The sequence below is a fragment of the Strix uralensis genome, chromosome 5, assembly GCF_047716275.1.
Source record: "Strix uralensis isolate ZFMK-TIS-50842 chromosome 5, bStrUra1, whole genome shotgun sequence".
NCBI classification, from domain to species: Eukaryota; Metazoa; Chordata; class Aves; order Strigiformes; family Strigidae; genus Strix; species Strix uralensis.
Window position 1 is genome coordinate 28346618 of NC_133976.1, and position 19025 is coordinate 28365642.

The window sequence follows — 19025 nt, forward strand, 5'->3', positions numbered from 1 at the left end:
AAATGGCCAACTGCACGGCAGCAAGATCAAAGAAAACAAAGTTATTCATTTGTTATGCTTAGAAACTGTAGTTCACCTTCCACAGATGTGAACTTCAAACCCTTTATCAAAGGTCATTCATGCTCGTTAAGAAACCAAAGAGCACAGCAAACAAGGTGATATTTCATTTTGAGTTTCTGAAAACTACAAGAAGTGTTAAAAGTCAAAACCAAAACCAATAAACTATGTTGACATTTTTACATGAATATTACTTTAAAGTAATTTGACCTGCCTGCACCCATATTTTGACACATGGACATTTTTATTTCAGCTAAGAAAGTTTATTTCAATTAACCTTAAACCTACACCTTGTTAACTGAATCTAGTCCTAATTGAGAATCTGTGTAAGTTTTTTTGCAGCTGTATTGGGTCTGGCTGAGATGGAGTTGATTTTCCCCATAGCAGTCCTCATAGCGCTGTGCTTTGTACTGGTAGCTAGGAAGGTGTTGGTAATACACCGGTGTTTTGGCTAGGCTGAGCAGTGCTCACACAGCATCATCAGAGCTGTCTCTCCAACATTCCCCCTCACCAGTAGGCTGGGGGTGGCCAAGATTCTGGGAGGGGACATAGCCAGGACAGCTGATCCAAACTGACCAAAGGGATATTCCATACCTTATGATGTCTGCTCAGCAATAAGAGCTAAGAGAAAGGAGAAGGAAGGGGGGCATTTGTTATTTACACTTGTCTTCCGGAGCAACCCTAGACATACTGAAGCCCTACTTCCCAGGAAGTAGCCAGACATCGCCTGCTGATAGGAAGCAGAGGATAAAATCTTTTGTTTTCCTTTGCTTTCATGCATGACCTTTGCTTTTGCTTTATTAAACTGTCCTTATCTCGACCCACAAGACATTTGTTATATTTTCTCTCCCCTGTCTGGTTGAGGAGGGGGAGTGATAGAGCAGCTTTGGTGGGCACCTGGCATCCAGCCAAAGTCAACACACCACAATAAGATCTTAATTAACCTTGTTTAAAAAAAAAAAAATCACATTTTTATTTAAACCTAAGTCAGGACACATGCAGACAAACCTCGTAAGAGATCATGGACTATTTCTGAGAGTAGTAATCACAGAAAAGACTGATCTCATCAATCAGCCTAAGCTCTTAAGAACCCAGCACAAAGGTTTTCAACACCTATTTAGGACAAGTCTGTCATTGCTCAAAACCACCTTGACATGCTGTTCCCAAAAAAAAAGGTGACCACCTGAAATGGCCAATACCCAAACTCCATTGCAGTGACTTGTACCATAAGATAATCGTGGTTGTTGACTTAGTTTCGGACATTAGCATCCTGCTGTAGCTGGTGTGAAATCACTTGCACAGAAGCAATCAGATAAAACTTGAGACCATGGAGGCTGTGTTTTGCCTTGGGCTCATGTATAAGGCCCTGGAAAAAGCAATTTTATAATGAAAAAAGGAAGTTACCTCTACTTTTGCTCATAGCTAGTGCTCCATTCTTCTTGCAAAGAATGAAAGCAAATGAAATGTTGGAAAACAAGGTGATTTTTTAAAATGTTCTACAATATTTCTTGTCCTATCATGACTATCTCGTTCACCACTTCTTTTATAGTTTAATGTCTCAGATTGCTGTTCACAAGTCTATTTTGATTAGGTTTCATTCTGACTATATCCACTGATAACTTTTGCTATTATTTGATTGGCTGTCCTCATTTTCGTCTTCGAAATTATTTAATCAGACCAATTCTGTGAGCTTGGATGCTAGAAAGCAGAAGCATGGCCCAACAACTATGATTCAAGTTTAGCATTTAATAGTTGTGCATCTTTCCCTTTGAAAGGTATTTCTAGACTGAACTTCTGAAATATAGACAGGACTAACAGCCAGATTTTAGACAATTAAAAAAAACCCAAAACAACAAAACAATCAGTAACCTCCAGCAGCTGATTTTCAGAGATGAAATTCCAGTTTCTGAAAGCCAACTTGGCAGAATGATCCTCCCTTACCTGTACATAAGGCAGCACATGAGTCAGCTGCAGTGCAGGCTCGCCCATGCTGCCCACAGTATATATCCACCCTCTTCTGTCAGTACATCTGCAATGCTTCTGGAGATGAGGGGGGAGTCTGATTGTACGATATGTAAACTTTTGGGCTCCCCACACACAGGAACAACAAGAGTTGCTACCTGCCATGGTACTGAACTCTCTGGAGAGAAGCAGTAAGACTACAGCTTCACATCAGCAATGATGTGCTATATGGGGAGACGGCTTCAGGCTCTTCCTTCACTAGGAAAAAACGACTTTAACTTTGGTCAACTAGTCTGTTTTACAATCCTAGTAAAACAAGGCAGTTACAGTTTCAACTCACAACAGCTGTCAAAGTAAAAAAAAAATAATTAAAAAAAATATACATATATACTACATAAATAAATAAAAACTGGGATTTTTTTTAAAGTCCCTCCATAGTTAGATGCTCAATGACATAAAGACATGTCTTTCTTCCTAGTGTAAACCAAAACAGATTTGGAGTACATAAAAATCAGTGAACTAAGGAGAATAACTGAAAATGCAGACACCGCGTGTTTACTGCCAGACTGCAGGCAGCAGCTGCTGCCTGCAGTGCCTCTCTCTACAGTGACGGTGGCTGCGCTGACGTTCCAGATTAGAGAGTCACATCGCTTTGTTCCCTCAGGGAAGCCTCTGTGTTTAAGGGGATACTATTAAGGATGTCAAGTCCAAACACGAGCCTTTTCTTCTTGTCTTTTTGCATAATTCTGTGTATTTGTCTATACTTTATTTTATGGAAGAATTAACTAACTGTCACTATAGACACACAAACAAGACATAACCTAACTAAATGCCAGGCACGTAGTTCACTGAACTCCTGCAGTACAAGGCACTGGTTTTAAATCTACAGCTTCATTCCTCTCTGATACTCAGCCAAGACCCGCAGAGACTCTAAGTCATGAGCATACGTGCAGTGCCTCAGAGCGACCAAGCCAACGTCCGTCTGCATCCAGACGGTCACTGCAAGCTGTAACGTGCAATGCCCACAGCAATGCCACCTTCTGTGGCGTGGAGGTGTATCCTAGCATAGTGAGAACCCCAGTTGTGAAAATATTTATACCTATGAAGATAACTCTAGAAAAGGTCCCATGTAAAGGCCTTTGAATGCCTGTTCTTAGTGGGACTCCTCTCTGTTGCGACAGACCACCTAGCTTCATCCCTTGGTCATCATAGCTGTTGCATCCCTATGGGCTGGGGCAACACCCAGTAGTCCCACTATAGCATGGCAACTGTAAATTATACTAAAGATGATGTAGTAAGTCTTTATTTAATGCACTTGAGAAATCCTTCATCCTACTGCCATCTCCTTGTGATATCGTAACATTCCAGCTGAAGCCTCAGAAAGACATCACTAGCAGGTCAGCAGTCAGAGGAATATGTTCCCACTTATACTGCCACAGAGCTTCTCTTCTGTCCTGTGACAAAGGACACTATATCCTCCTGTTCAACAGTTATGTGTTAGGCCTCTCACACTTGGGTGGTTTCTTGGAGGAACTTCCACTCTTGAATGCAACACTTACAGCTCAGATCTTGCTGCTTTTTATCCGGCTGCTCATTTCCACCATTTGGAGCTTTTCTCCATCCATCTGCACAAGCAGCCTGATTATCACCCTCTTTGCTCTGTACATAATAATAACAGCTTATCTGGAGTTATCACTGTGGACCACGCAAGCAGCAGAGGACACAGAGAACAGCCAGGCTGATACACATTGCTGAGTTACAGGAACATTTTCCCCAGCTTACTTAACCCTCTAGCAGACCTTTGCCTCCACTCACTGCCTATAGAATTTCCAGGGCCTTTTAGTTGGACTGTTTGGGCTCATGTCCTTGTGGATGACAGAGCACAGCATGGGATCTTCATACACAACTTGACATGTTTCTTTACAAGCTAATTCGACATTTCTGTTCTACTGTATTCTCTTTGATAATCTAAATCAAAGCTTGAGAGCATTTATCAGCAGATGGATGGTTTGAGTGACTGGTTATTACCTCTATGCAAATACAGTGGCACAATTTACTGCCACTGCGGCAGTCCTAGATACCTTACTAATGCCAGTAATGAATGCAGCCCACAGGAAAAAAAAGGTTAGTGGTACTAATATTTTCCAGATTCAGCTCTTCCTGAATGTTAAATATACCTTTTTAGCATCTTTCTGTATTGCTAATTACAATGCTTTTATTTTTTTTATTTTTTTCTATTTGCGATGAGCAGGATTTTCCTTGTGCTAAGTCAGTTCAGAGTCAGTGTGACTCATGTTAAGTATTGGTAAGCCAGTGATTTATACAGTTCAGGTTATGCTTGGGATGCTATCTTCTTACAGCAGTTTTTCCTTTTCTTGTAGCAGAGATCTTAACAAGTGGAGTCAGCTGCTATTTTCTGAGCTCCATGGAGCTGTAATATATGCCCTTCCCCTCAGAATTCGCCTTCTAGTGGTGTCCTCATCATATGATCCCTTACTCCTTTTAAAAAATGCAGCAAACACAAGAAGTGAAAAATATCTTATCTCCTTTTTCAACTTCTATCCAGGAACTTTTAAAATATGTAATTTAGTACATTTTCCTTTTGCTGCACTTGCACAACCACAACTCATCAACGTCAAGACCGTATCCTCTTAAAACTCCCTGATGCACCATAAGATTGGTTAGACAGTGGAAGAGGCTGCCCAGGGAGGTGGTGGAGTCACCATCCCTGGATGTGTTTAAGGGTTGTTTAGATGAGATGCTGGGGGATATGGTGTAGGGGAGAACTTTGTAGAGTAGGGCTGATGATCCAAAGGATCTTTTCCAACCTGAATGATTCTATGATTCTAAGATGGGGACTTCCACACTCAGGTGAGTACAGCAGGAAATCCAAATACACAACAGCTTTCCAAGACCCATTCCTAGCAGTAAAATGTAAGTTGGCATTTGCTGGAGTGATGACATATATGAAATCATATCATCACTGTAGATTGCAAAATCACTGGGCTAATGAGTGGCACGTTAAACATGAGAGGCCAAGGGAGATGGATAATCTTTCCACTGGCATCTTCAGAATCTCCTCACGGCTTTGTAGGCTACAGGCCTTTTGAGTACAAGGCACATTCTTCCAGAGTTCATTCCCACCACTCTCTCGTCCTTCTTCCCTGTTCAGTCAAACCTTCACAAAAGCTATGTAAGGGCTATACAAGTGTGGAAAGTCCCCACTATAGCTATATAATTTCTCTGAAAAGCTCACCAACGTTGTAATGTTTTCACCTTCAGCTCTTGCTTTAGGCTGAAACACTACCTAGCATGCTTTGAGGGTCACACCTCAGCATCCTCCATTTCACTGCACCAAGGAAAAATCTTCATAGCCACTGGATTTCTCAAAAGAAGTCAAACGTATCAGACTTTAATTTTGTATTGCTGCCTTTAGTTTCACAAGAATTTACCTTCTACTTCCCATGTACTGATCAAAACACCTGATAAACCTCAAGATGCCATTTCCAAATTAAATCCATAGACAGCCCTAGGAACCCCAAAAATACTTTCCATCTAATGCTGGGAAGCAATGGCACACTTCTTGGTCTAGGTAGAATATGTGTTCACTTGCACTCCTGGTTTCTGAGCATCTTAAGTTGATCTCTCAGCATAAGCTTCGCCTTGATCAAACACAGCAAAGCCAGCCAATTTTCCACTGAGCTACAATGGATTCTGGGTTGCAAGTGTTTTTCTCTGTAGTTGTACATCTTCTTTCCCTAATATGGAGCCTCAGCATCCTATCCTTTACAATAGGGAACATAATGGCATTTCTAAGATTCTGTAATCTGTCATTATAGATAATGGCCTTCATATGAAAGGGTCTGAACAGTGGTGTTATATCAGTATTTTCACCAAACAGGAAAGATATACATTAATCTTGAAACCTGTAATACTCTATCTCCCTGAATCCCACATGCTCTTTTTGTAGCATTTTACAGACCTTTTCCTGCTGCTTCAAGGATCAAGCAGGGTATTCTAGCTAAGATGAAAAGAGATGACTTATATTGTTCTGTGAATAAGTCTTTTTTGCTGGGCATACTCATTAATTACCCCCAAATTGCATGAAACTCTACTTCTGCTACCCTAGCTCTAATAATATGACACAGTCATCACTGCATGTACTGCACTTCCCATCTGGGTCACACAGCCCAAAGGGACTCTAATAATCTTTCAACTGTCCTTGAGCATAAAGATTTATCCCTATTTCTGGTCCTGTAAATTAAACTGGTCAAAGTTGAAGCTTGTTTTGATCTCATACCATTTTGCAAACATGCAGATGAATTGAGATGGTATCTTTCACTGGCTTGGAGATCGGTCCTGCTTTGAGGGAGGGGCTGGTCCCTTCAACCTCAATTATTCTATGATTTTTGTCTTGAATCTGAAAGATCTTTTGTCACCTTTGACCAGTCACAGACTCCTCCAGTAATTATAGCTCATGCTTTTAGCTATGGCAAGGACCAACCAATTTGACAATCTGAAAAAAAAGGTTACCCTATTCACTGTATGCACCTTGAGATTTCTTCCCTGTTCCAGAAGGCAGTGTGTGGACCCAGCTACACCAGACACTAGCACTGTATTCAGTAACTACATCACATCTTTGCAACCTCTAAACCAATGCAATAGGGAAGGTGATCCAGGGCTGGAAGAGCCAAATTGTCTAAGACTGTCAAGTGCATGAGTCAAATTTAGCCTGTGAGACGTCTCTGTTCACTTTTTCTTTGTGGAGGACGAAAGGGCATGGTGCACTTAAACCCTCCCAAGAGCTCCCTGCTTGTAAACAGCTCAACACAGCGAATTCAAACTGCCATTGGTGCTGTCTGAGAAGGAGGGCTGAGCTTCAAGCCCCTGTCCTCCTGAGCACACATACAAGCAAGCCCTTGGAGACATCGCCTCAGGCACCTAACAAAGTAATACAGCCAAAGGCCTTTACAGAACCTGCAGAACCCTCTCTTACCTCATGCTTGTATTTTTAAAAAATGCGTTCATTTAAAAAATAACCATAATAGCACTCAGTAAATCCTCAAAATCTAATGTAAAGTAGGAGGTGAGACTATATTTTTCTCTCCAAACATCTTGAAGTTTCACTGCTGAATTTGTCAAGTTTATTACAGCTCCTGCAAACTCAATCCCTTTCATAATCCAGGTTTACTCTGGCATTTGACGCTGCTGTAGCCAAGCCTGTCTTTGACCTGGTTCTGCAATTTGTTCAACAATCCTGACTATGAGGAACAGCAGGAACCTCAGCAGCCAAATATATTGGTTTAAAGTTACAGCTTCTGGTACGTTCCTGTAACCTGTCTTTGACGTACAAGTTGCCTGAGAAACCAGTGTAACATCACTGTGAAATTGTGGCTGTCATCTGATGCCATGTACCTATACTTACGGTTATTACTGGTCTTGGCAATTCAGGACAGCAGTGGGCTATTTATGCTCAAAAAAGGAGCGTTTTGGTCATCTGCTGGTTCAGTGGAGCCCACTCTCGCCAAGGCTGCTATCCCACCAGAGTTTCAACAACTGTGTTCCACCCTGGCTTGCACCGCTGCTCATTTAATTACCCCACGAACCAGCCTGGGGACCCAACATGCTCAAAACTGGCTACTTGCAGAAGCGGACAGGTTTTGGCTGGCTCTCCCGTGGTTGGGGGTCAGTACTGGTGCTGGGGAAAGGAGGATGCAGGCACACCGACCCAGGGCAGCAGCAGCCATGCCAATTGGATCGTCCTTGCTCTTAGTATCTGATGCTAAGATCTCTTGTATTCTCCACTGTTGACTGCTGCTGTTTTGCAGGGGTTTATACGACTACTGTTCTGATGCCATAAAATCAATTATCTTGGTGCGACCTTTCCCATTTATTGAATTCTGACTGGAAGAGAGTTTGGGGAAAAAAATGCCTAGAAACAAAAGCACTTTCTGAACAGACAGAGCAGAAGACAGTACAGTGCGCCTGTGACAAGCACAGCAGCTTTCCCTGGCACACTTAAGTGGGCAAGGTTTCCCCTTCTCCACAGCATTCTCTGGCCTCTCCGTGGAAAGCAGCCTTCCATCATTAGCCTTGTGATGGAGAAAAGCTCCACTTGCCCTTTGGTTTGGCATTTCTCCTGTCCTTTAGTCAGCCCTCCTTTAGTGCAGAGTCTCTACGCTTTCCAGAGTGCAGCTGCTGATCTATCAGACAGGGACCACCATGAGCATCTCCCTGAACAGCCCAGGCTGGAAAAGCACCTCCCAGACTACCTCCCATATAACCCTCACAGTTCAGCATTGCTGGTAGGTTAAAATACCCTGGCATGAACAAATGCAGCAGTACTGAGAACATCACCTCAGACTTTCACAGCATGCATCTGGGTCCTTTCAGCAGCTTTGGGGCAAGCGGAATACACGTGTGTGTGCGATTCCCTTCTCGCAGCTTCCTATCTGGGGTATCTGAAGCACACATGGTGCACATTCTCAGACACGCATGAAATGGCTCTCTGAGCGCCTCTTTGCTCGCTTTACAGGCTCTGAACCGCGTACCCTGAACCATTTCTTCCCATTACACAGACAGATTTGGTGGAGCCACACACATCTCCCTGACCTCCCCCAGCACTGGTGAGCCCCCCTGACTGTGTCTGTTCTCACACTTCAGTTTAATTTGTGTCTGTGTTGTCTCTCTTGTAGGCCTGCAACTGCCAGTATTACGAGTCAGCTGAGGCACATTTCCTGGTTAATTCCCCTAGGCTTGGGGTTCTCTCTTCTCCCTGAACGGAGGGTGTCCTTCTTGTGGGGTCCTGCTCATCACTTGTTCAGAGCCCCACCGCTTCCCCACTTCGGTGCAGCTCTGCAACATCATTTCAGCTTCAAAAAGACTGCATTCTCAACCCAATGCTCTATCAAACCAGGTTTTATTTACTCCCTACAGAACATGAAACAATTGCGGTGAGCAGATAAATCTGTCAGGTCAGCCGGAGAGGTGGCGTGGGATGGAGAACTGCACCCCCCATGCATACAGCCCCCCTGACACCACCCTAGTGGTTTTTCCTCGCTCATCATGTTAGCAGCTGTTTGTGCATCGCCTGCTGCCTTATCCCCCTTTACAGGCCGGTGTCGTCTGCTGTTTGTCTTTCCCTGCCTCCAGGAGGTGATAAGCAGATGCCTGTGTTTCTACAACAGCCCTTGGACTATCTTTTATTGCCCTTCTGCTGTTAAAAGCAGAAAGAAAAACCTGGATTGCTGAGTGAGAGTTGATTTTACATTTAAAATATTTTGATACTCAGTGACAGTATAAAGGTTCTAAACCAGAATTCGCTTCTGACCATTTATCTTGTTTTTTTAATCAGAGAAGAGAAAGAAAAGCCTAAATACTAAGTGTAAACAGCAGGATTAAAAAAATGTAATCTGCTCATTTCATGCTTTTTGGGCAGCAGCAGAAATGGCCTCTGTCGTTTTCAAGGACCAGATGATGCTGAATCTTATTAATTTATTTTATTTATTTTATGTTCCAGCAAGACAGAAATTTTAACAATTCGTCACGGTATTGACATTTGACAGCTTGGAAATATGATGAAGACAGGAGGAGGGGGAAGACCAAAAACCTCTGGCTGCGATTGCATTTTGATTAAATTAATTTTGATACAATTTTCTTTCTCTGAAAGCAAACCCGCCATTCCTCCTGCAGTGCTGCGGGCAGGGCTGATTATGCAAGGGCTGCCCTGAGCAGGCAGGGATGTAGGGGGCATCACCAGTAACCCCGCTCTCCTCCCAGCTGCCAGCACCAGCAGCAGCAGGCAAGAGGACAGGCAGTCCAACCAACCCAAAGAGAAACTCCAGTGTCCCAGGAGGCCCCTTGGGTACGAGGTGCAGGCCTGAGCAGAGGCACAGGGGAAGGGGACTGAACAAAGGCGAGGCCATCACACTGCCTTCTTCTTCATCTGGTGGGGGAGTGCAGGCAGGCACTAGCCACAGTCTCTGCTTGGATCGATGGCAACTAGACATGATGCATTTAACCCGTTTTTTAAAGGCAAATAATGCCACTAGACCCTTCTGGGAAACAGGTAGTGGCTGTTAGGAAGCTCCCATCACCCTTTTCTAAATTGCGGGAACCATGGAAACAAAAGCAGCCACAGCTGCTGGTGGTACAACCCAGTGACTTTAGCCAAAAGCCTGATGTGACAAGGAAGCCGTTTATTAATGCACCTCATAAAACAAGAGGACGACAAAAATGAACAAGGCTGAATAATTTGACTTTCCAAGTATGCAGTACACACTTTCTGCAAAAGGGCAGGTACGCCACTGATTTTATGTCAGAGCATGTTAATATGCATTTTGCAGAGGCAAATCCCGTAGACACACAGGCTGGGGCTTACAGATCTGGCAGGGTATTAAACAGATGCAGCTACAACATTTGGCATCTCTGCTCACGCTCCACTGACCCAGAGCTGCAAACATGTTTACAACCATGAATGAAAAATGAGTCCCCAAACAAAAGAAATCTAAAGGCAAATTTTGTTTTTATGCTGCCTGACCTTGACCAGGTGTTGTGGCAGAGGAGGGGGGGAGCTGCTAGAGCCAGGCAACAGGACCAATTAACCCTTTGGGAGCATGGGGGTTTGACAACCAGGAGGACGTGATTATGAAGTATCCTGCTGCTCTCACTGCTTCTCAGGAAGAGCCGAGTCGCAGAACGAGTCCCAGCCTAACGGCACGGGGACATTACACACGCTGCATGTTATAACGCTCTAAAAAGCCAGCACTTCATATTCAAATGAGACACGTTTTCAACATGCAGTACTACTTGTGCACAAAATACAGTGTAAACAACTGTTTTCTATTTTTCAGTCACCCAATAATCACTGGATCAGACTGGTCTCCACACAGCTGCACTGTCACCAGCAACATTATTTATACATAAGCCCCCAGCCTTCCTCTGCAGCCAGATTTGCCAGGTAGGTAATTATTGTTCCCGTTGAAGCAAAACTGGCTTGCTTTCAATGACACGCGTCTGCACTGCTATTATACAGCAGACTGCCTCAGTTAAGATTTTCCAGCACAAAGATTGGGAAGAAACAAATAAATGATCCTATTATTTTGCATTTTTCACCTCATACTTAGAATTCCACCTAATTTAATTTTGGATTCTCCAGTTACAGGAGGGATCCCACGCAAGCCTCCTTCTTCCCAGAAACAAAAATGAAGCAAATGAGACAGATAGTCTTTTCCTGCTGATTAAATCACTCTCCCCCAGCTCTCGCCCATCTAATGCTGCAGCATTCCGAGTCCCCAAACGTATCATCTGAGTAGCGCATTCACTAGAGCGTTTGCAACTCCCGATCATTGACAGATGTGATCTTATCAATTAATACATTCAAGCAAAACTGCCTTTTTCTCCCCATCTTTCAGTAGCCTGAATTCAGCAGTGCTGACAGCCCTATGCTGCCTTGCTGCCGGCAGCAAGGATGCACCCACAGTTAAGGAGGAGGTAGATGCTTCCCCTCCGGCATCTTTCATCCCTTCGTAAACAGGCAAGGACCGCAGCTTTTAGCCAACGACCTACAGCAAAGGGAATGCAAGGGTGGTGGGTACAGCGAGGACAAAACAAACCCTATTCTCAACAGAAAAATGATGTAAGTAGGATGCATTTACTTACATGAAGATTCAGTGCCAAACATGGCTGGCCCCAGATGCTGCTATTTTAAAAAGGAAAGAAGAAAAAAGAGTGGAAGACAGAGGGAGTGTATGAGAGTAGGGATGAGACAGCTACACAGCGGGGGTCATGAAGCCAGACAATGCAGTCCAGGCTCTCCAAGCTGCCAGATTCTGCTCTCTCCTCAGCCCTCCTCTGCTCCACACCGCAGACAGCTTTTCCTTGCAACCGCAGCAAAGGTCCTTCTTCAGGAAGCAAAAAGCAGGAGCTTCTGGTTTAAATCCAAGAGATAAGGGCAGGCCAGCGTCCTTTCCGTGATACCGGCAGGCGTAAATAGGTAGCAGCCACCAGATACTGCAATCCCCAGCCCCTGCTCTCCGTAAGACAATAGCAGAGCTTATGCATACACTGGATGACGTCAGGACACTGCAAAGACTGACTGCTGCTAACCCGGAGGCTCGGAGGGGGCTTGAACGGAGCAGAGCAATTCAAATGGGAATTCCTTTGTCACAAAAAGCAGAAGACAAAGAACCAGACATGTATTTCCCTCCGTGATGATAAAGCCCCCACCTGGAGCTGTAATGCTGGCAGGAAAATATCTGCCTTGAATTCACACTCCTTTTCTCAGCTGCAGGAGATGCAAAGTGTTTCTGTGCAAACAGAATAAATTTTGGAGACAAATGTCCTAGTAAATGCCACTTACGGCATTTTCAAAAAAGAATAACCATGAATTTCTATCACTAACTCTCTTCATTATTTTTCCTTCCAAGAAAAATTAAAATCCTTAGCCAATCTACACTTTAGACCTAATTTTCACATCGAAGTGTTAGCCAACCGTGTCATTTACTTAAATCTATTGTCAGAATACACTGTGGCAATGTTCTAACCATAATAAATAAGTTACACATCTAAATTAAAAGAAAGACCCCAAACCACACTGATCTCAGTAATAAATAGGCACCCTAGCAACCAAAGAAATATTTTCATTATTTCTTCTTTATTCTTCTAAACCATCTAGATCTAGTGTTTCTTAGCCTCTGCGGGTGCATTTTTGAGTGCATTGAGTGTATTTTTTTCTGACGCTCAGTAATTTAAAAATGTTCAATCATACAAACAAAGCCTTAAGCTGGCTCCTTCCAATCCTCCTGCAGACAAAAGGAATTTGCCTGTCTTGTGCTGGCAAGAGCAGTCAAGCAGTAAGCTGATAGTGGGAAGCTACCAGACATTGGGGGCCATCCATAGGAATAGCTGTCTGGAGGGGACAAAACCGAGAACATTTCTGGTAAATCTCACTGAACAAATATATGTAGTTCCCAAGATGGCAAAGACTGAAAAGCTCTGCTAGTGGATCAGGAGAAAGGAGATACATGCAAGTCCATTCTTTAAGTGAAGCACTTAAAGAAAAACAACCCACCCTGCCCATTTCTGATCTTTTGTGAGGTAACCAATGCTTCGTGGGTTTCCCAAATGCTCCTGCTACTCCATGTGCTAAGGGGGTTTGTGCTGTTTGCAGAATATGAACAGCAGGCTGAAAAAATGAGTAACACCCGAGGATCTCAATGTGCTTAAATCATTAGAGAACCAAGCAGGTGTTGGCCAGGGCCACCACTGCCCTAAGAGCAGACTGGAAAGCAACGTATAGGTCAGAGTCACAGTGGTCCATTGCCATGCTATCCCTCTGCTCCTGGGGATGGGGAACACGGTCCCAAGCTCATACAATGTGTGTGCCCGCCAATGTCCATATGGACCCTCAACAACCCAGGCCCACGGGTGCTGTGAGGAAGGAGGGAGATCAAGAGGCTGTGTAGAGCCTGATCTCCTTGTCCTTCCCATCCTGGTGGGGGGCACCCTGCAAGGCACACAGAGCTCCTCTCCTGGTAACCTCTGTTGGTGCAAAACACTCTTCAATGGTTTCCCTGCTTTCCACCCCACATGTTGAAGGTCCCTTTGTGTTCTGCACACACCATGTGAATACTTAGGACCACCAGGCTTTTGGGAGCATTTATCTGTATTTTATCTCTGGAACAAAGCCACGGGAGAGGCCATACGCTGGGGTGAGACATCTCACAACACACTCTCGAACAGGCAACTTTTAATCTCTCCATCAGCAGACAAAACACCAGTGCATGGTGACTCAAATCAACCCTTGGGCAATGACCAACCAGATGTCCTCAGATTTGTACTTAAGCACCTGAATTAATAGCCTGGCTGTTCAATTGTAATGAATATCTGCAGTCATGTGCGTGGATGCTCAGCACCAGGAAGACATGTCCAAATTGGTTTTGACCATAATGTTATAATGCCAGTGGCACAAATACTCTGAGAGGACCGTAGTTTTGTTGTTCCCAGAACTGAACTTGTTATTTTGACTAATTGGAGCCAGTAACACCTCCTTCAGTCAAAACAGTTTGATAAGAAGCTGCAGTGCATGGAGCAAAGCAAGTGTTCTGGCTTGGCTTTCCAGCAACCGAGGCAAGTTCCCAACAGAAACATGTTTATTATGTACAAGTAAGTCTCCCAGCATCTTTAAACACAAATCTCTGGAACAAAACCCCTAGTGCACTTGTGCAATGGCTGAAGAATAGGTTTTGCTCAGATGAGCAGATCTGAACTTGCCACAGCATTGTTTCCAGGAAGATGCAAAACCTCAGGGCTTTCCAACGACATCCTTGAAGGTGTCATGGAGCCCAGGCCCTCTGCCAAGTTCTCATTACAGTGACGCACACAGGCAGCTGAAAAGCCTAAACAACCCATGCAGTATCTATGGAACGAGTTCATAATAATTTATTTCATTAGCGTTAGGCTTGCCAGGTCAGTGCTTAGCCTTGTGGGGAAGGTGACTCTTGACAGGCCACTGAAAGACCTTCTCTGAAATTCTTTCACATCTACCTGAAACACTTTGTAAAATGACTTGAAGAAAGTGTTAAAATCTGTTTCTGATCTACTGCTCTTGTAAGACCATAACCTTTTTAGTTTGCTAGCTAGCTAGCAGGATTATGAATTTCTGTTTCCTACCCTGAATTTTGCTGTTGGTTTATTCTGCAAAGAAGGGTCAAGAAGTTTAATCTCTTCCTATGAGAAAGTTTCTCTCTCTTACATAGCAGTGAAGATAATGTAAAATAGTGTAGAGAATGTCAAATGAAACCTCCTGCAAGTGTTAGCATTGCTGTGATTTGCTTAAAATCTGCACAAGACAATGTTCAGGTGTTAGATTCATTTACAATGTAACTTCCATACATTTCTCAACAAGCCAGCATGAAATATTGAAATCAGCAAATATATATGCTATTCAAAGCTCTCTCCTATACATTCACATTTTCCAGAGAAAGGGATGTGCTCCTCAACCGTTTCTACTCTTGGAGCAGATACTCTTTATTCCTCAGTTTATTACTGCAGAAAAATAATGTATATATTTTACTTGGGTTTGTAAGGACATGTGTGTCTAAACCCTAAAGCATAGTTTGAATTTTAATAAAGAAGCTGGATAATGAAATGTTAAATTTTTATACAGATGTCAATTTCTGCTCTGGAGTAACTTCTCAAGAAAAACAGTGTAAGCAGGAAATTTGAGCTACCAACAGAGGTAGATTTGTACATGTGCCTTATGCTGATCCACTAAAGCAGAAATCTTTATTCTCTATTGTCACTAGAGAAACATTTCACTTTGAGCTTAATCTCCTTTTCCACAGGAGAAACTCTGGGAATGGGAAACGAATCCATCCTACCTGTGAGGTTCTCCTGTTCTACTGCCCTGAACAGCTCACCTCAACAGGGGAGGTCTCACCTGTCTCTCCCAGGGCAAGGAAACAGGTCCCACATATTCAAGTCTCTAGAGCGAAAGTAAAGGATAATCTCAATTGTCCTCAAAGATGTGTAAGGATTTTCATTACGTTAGTTAAACTTGACTTTACTTTCCAAGTCCCCTGTTCTGTAAGTTGTTTAAAACTGAAAGTTTTTTAAGATATTAAAAAATTTAATGCATTTAAGGTGCTGTTGTAAATCTCTGAGTGACTGTGCAGTTAGTCCACACCATTCAGCAACCCTCAAAAGCAAGTTATTTTGCCTCTAGGAATGTTAGTTAGCTTCCTTCTAAAAACCCAGCGAAGACCCCTAAGTCACCCATGCTGTGACGATCTCCAGCTTCTGTAGGTTTTGTCAGCTCTGGCAACAGCTGCCACACCAATTATTGATCAATGTGACACCGGCAAAATACTGTAAGGTGTTTTTTCAGGCTCTAGAGAAAAATTAAGCCAAATAGCAGCATGTACCTCTGAGGCACAGCTCCTTGGCCTTACACTTTCTCCGGCCTTGTTTTGCTCAACTTTGCTGACCCTTAATTAACTTTAACAAACATCTCTGGTGAAAAAAATTGATATTGTGATTATACTAGGGAGAATCTACCATGGTGGTAAAACTTCAGCATCTCATCTCACAGGATCGTGTATTTAAGGTACAAACAAACACCTCAAACAACCAAACCGCACGGCCTGCACTGATGCTATGACACCAAGTCCCTGGCACAGAAGTGTGAACAATTACCCATCTGAGGGGTATATTTCCAATACCTCCCTCACTAAATGAAGCCAGTGTCTCAGAAATGGCACCTTTGGAGCTGTGGCCATGGGAAGAGGGATCACGGCTTGCTGCGAGGGAAGACAGTCCTGACGAGTGCTTCCCGGCAAGAAAGTGGGCAGGTGTCCCATGGGGTCCACCAGTTTAGCATTCAGAGCCAAGGAGAGCCAATAAAGACATGTCCCACTGGAAGGAAATGTCAGAAGTGCTTAATTTGTGGAGACACCAGCATGTTCCCACTGGGAGCTGGGCTGGGCAGCGAGAAGAGCAGCCCAGGGAGCGAGGTAAGCAGCAGAGCCAGGAACAGGCAGCCCAGGCATGAAGGCAAGGGGACTGGCTAGCCAGGCACTGGAAAATACCCCTGAACATCTGAGCTGTCTGGAAGTCCTCCCTGTTCTCCTCATAGACAGCTCTTATCACCTTTTGTTTGAGGTTTTCAACCCGCATTCCTTCTTTGTAACTTGCTGTTCCCTTATTGCATTGGCACAGAAAGGAAGGAGACTGCTGGCACAAAAAAAGTCAAAGTCGTCGTCCTGTACAACATAAGAAAAGATTTTATACCAGATTTATTTATGGACTCAAGGAATGTTTTTTTCTTTTTATTATTATTTGCTCTTGTGCCATTTTTTAAATACTTCTGTGCAGTCCATATTGCATTTATGCAATCCCATTTCATGTAAAAATTCTTTTTCTGCAGCATTTTCAGACAATTAATGCCTAGAACGACTAAGTTTTTTGAGTAAACATACACATGCACACACACACAAATAACAGACTGAAGACCAAGTACTTAATGTTGCCACCAAAAAACCTTTTTATGTCTATGTTGGTCCTTATCTGAGAGATGAAGTTCAAAAGACAGATTGCTTTTTAAAAAAGAGATACAATGAATCATAATAGCCATTATTGCAATGCCTTTCAACTTCAATTTTAACAAAGATTGTAGGTTCAGCACTGCCCTGTAGATGATTACTGCAAGCCATTCACTACAGGCAGCGAGAGGCAGCTCCAAGTAGATGCTCAGCAATGAACAAAGGTCTGTGTGTTCTGCCTCTCCCAGGCCACCCATCTGGGGCACATCTAATGGACATGAAATGATAGTGTATTACACATAGAAAGCTGTATGTAAAGAATATTGCGTTCAAGAAAGAAAATAAGAAAGGATTAGCTCATCTTAAGCACTTAATTCTAGAATTCGTCTGAAATCGTGGATACTAGGCAGGTGTCTAGCTCTCTTCAGAAGGCTGGGTGTTTGCTCCTCGTTAGCCTCATGACCTTGAAGAAACCCCAAATCTTGGGCTCTTGTCTTCTCATAGGAACCAGAAACTTCTGTAGGTGACAGAGCCCTGAGATACTAAGGAATGCAGTATCTATTTCTCCCCTGGTAGTAGCCCCTGGACTCTACTTGAATACCTGGGGTAACAGGGAGCAACAGAACAGAAAGGTATTCCCATTCCCTACAGCAGAGGATGCAGAATAAATCTTCCGTTTTCAACAACCACTTCCCTTCCAATATTCAGTGTGAGACTGGAAAATAAGGCAATATTATTTTGTAAGTGGCAGAGTAGAGCTCACCTGTATAGTACTGTCAAAAGATTAGGATGATTCAGCTCTTTTTTGTTTCATTGGTTTGGTTTTCAGTTTGGTTGGTTTCGTTTTAAACATAAAACTGTTTATCCACAAATATCTAAGACAGTTCCCAACACTGTATGACAATCTACTCACTGTGTACAAATGACATAGCCAATCCAAATTAAATGCATTACTTTTTCAATAACATCAAGCCCCATGGCTCAACAGAGCATGTGTAATGGCTTTGTTAAATTCTGAGAGCAGTTTTTGTTCCAAATGCATGCAACTGTGTGATAAAATGGGGTCACTACTGTATCTGAAAAATGTCCCAGCAGAACACACCACCTTTCAATATGATCCAAGGAGAACTTAAAAACAAAGGAAGCAACCAAATCAGCACTGTGGTTAAATTAAATACATTTAAATAACCAGTTACTTAGAAGTCTTTTAAAAGAAGAAATTATTAGAAGAAAGAAAAAAGTGTGTATTTTCTACACTGAGGGAAACACCTGAAATATTTTGGTTTGGGGTTTTTTTTGCATCCTAATATCAGGATCATTTTCAAGGATCTACCACAGGACTGCACATAAAGCACACATGAAAGCCTCAAATGTCAGAATGAACAGAGGTGGATAACAAATTAAAAAACAGATTATAAACAAACTGTCATCATTTTTTTATGCAACTCTGAGGGACCACAAATTAGGACTAAGGCCGACTCATAATAAACTGCATGCAAACTGGCATCAGAGGGAACATGTGTGCCCCAGAAAAAAACACAAATATCCAATTTATATGCATAAAAAATAAGTCGGGGAGACTTAGAAGAGTAGTAAACATTGCCAACATTGCATTATGGTCTACATTAATAATGTTTGATCTAATGCCAAAACTTCACAAATACGAGTAAGTTTGATTGTCGAGAGAGGAAGCTCAAATTTAAATTACATCTCAGTCTGAGTAAACACAGAACATTAAATCTGACATTATAAATAGCAATGATTTCATCATACATATGGGAAAAATTAAGAAGGACTTCTAAGCCTACGAGGAAATACCCTCAAAACAAGGTAAGAAGGTGTCTGAGAAATTTAGATGCTCGCATGAAGACACTCTGTCTGTCCAGGCTTAGTAACTCTGGAACCAGTCAGCCATTTCAACCCTACTTAGGAAAGGGATAGGAGAAACAAAGTTATCCCATGTGC

The 19025-nt window shown here is 42.9% G+C and overlaps 1 protein-coding gene across 4 annotated transcripts in view; it reads right to left on the reverse strand.

Moving 5' to 3' along the window:
- The window catches only part of ST7 (suppression of tumorigenicity 7), a 157602-nt gene that overhangs the window by 101772 nt on the left and 36805 nt on the right, over positions 1–19025 (reverse strand). For 2 of the 4 annotated variants that reach the window (XM_074870214.1, XM_074870213.1), the window contains exon 1: positions 11680–12056. The exons of the other annotated variants lie outside the window; for them this stretch is intronic. In XM_074870214.1, coding sequence (XP_074726315.1) covers positions 11680–11701 — 22 coding nt within the window. In that variant the 5' untranslated portion in view covers positions 11702–12056. Of the gene's footprint in view, positions 1–11679; positions 12057–19025 lie in introns of those variants that run through there. 4 annotated transcript variants of the gene reach the window in all.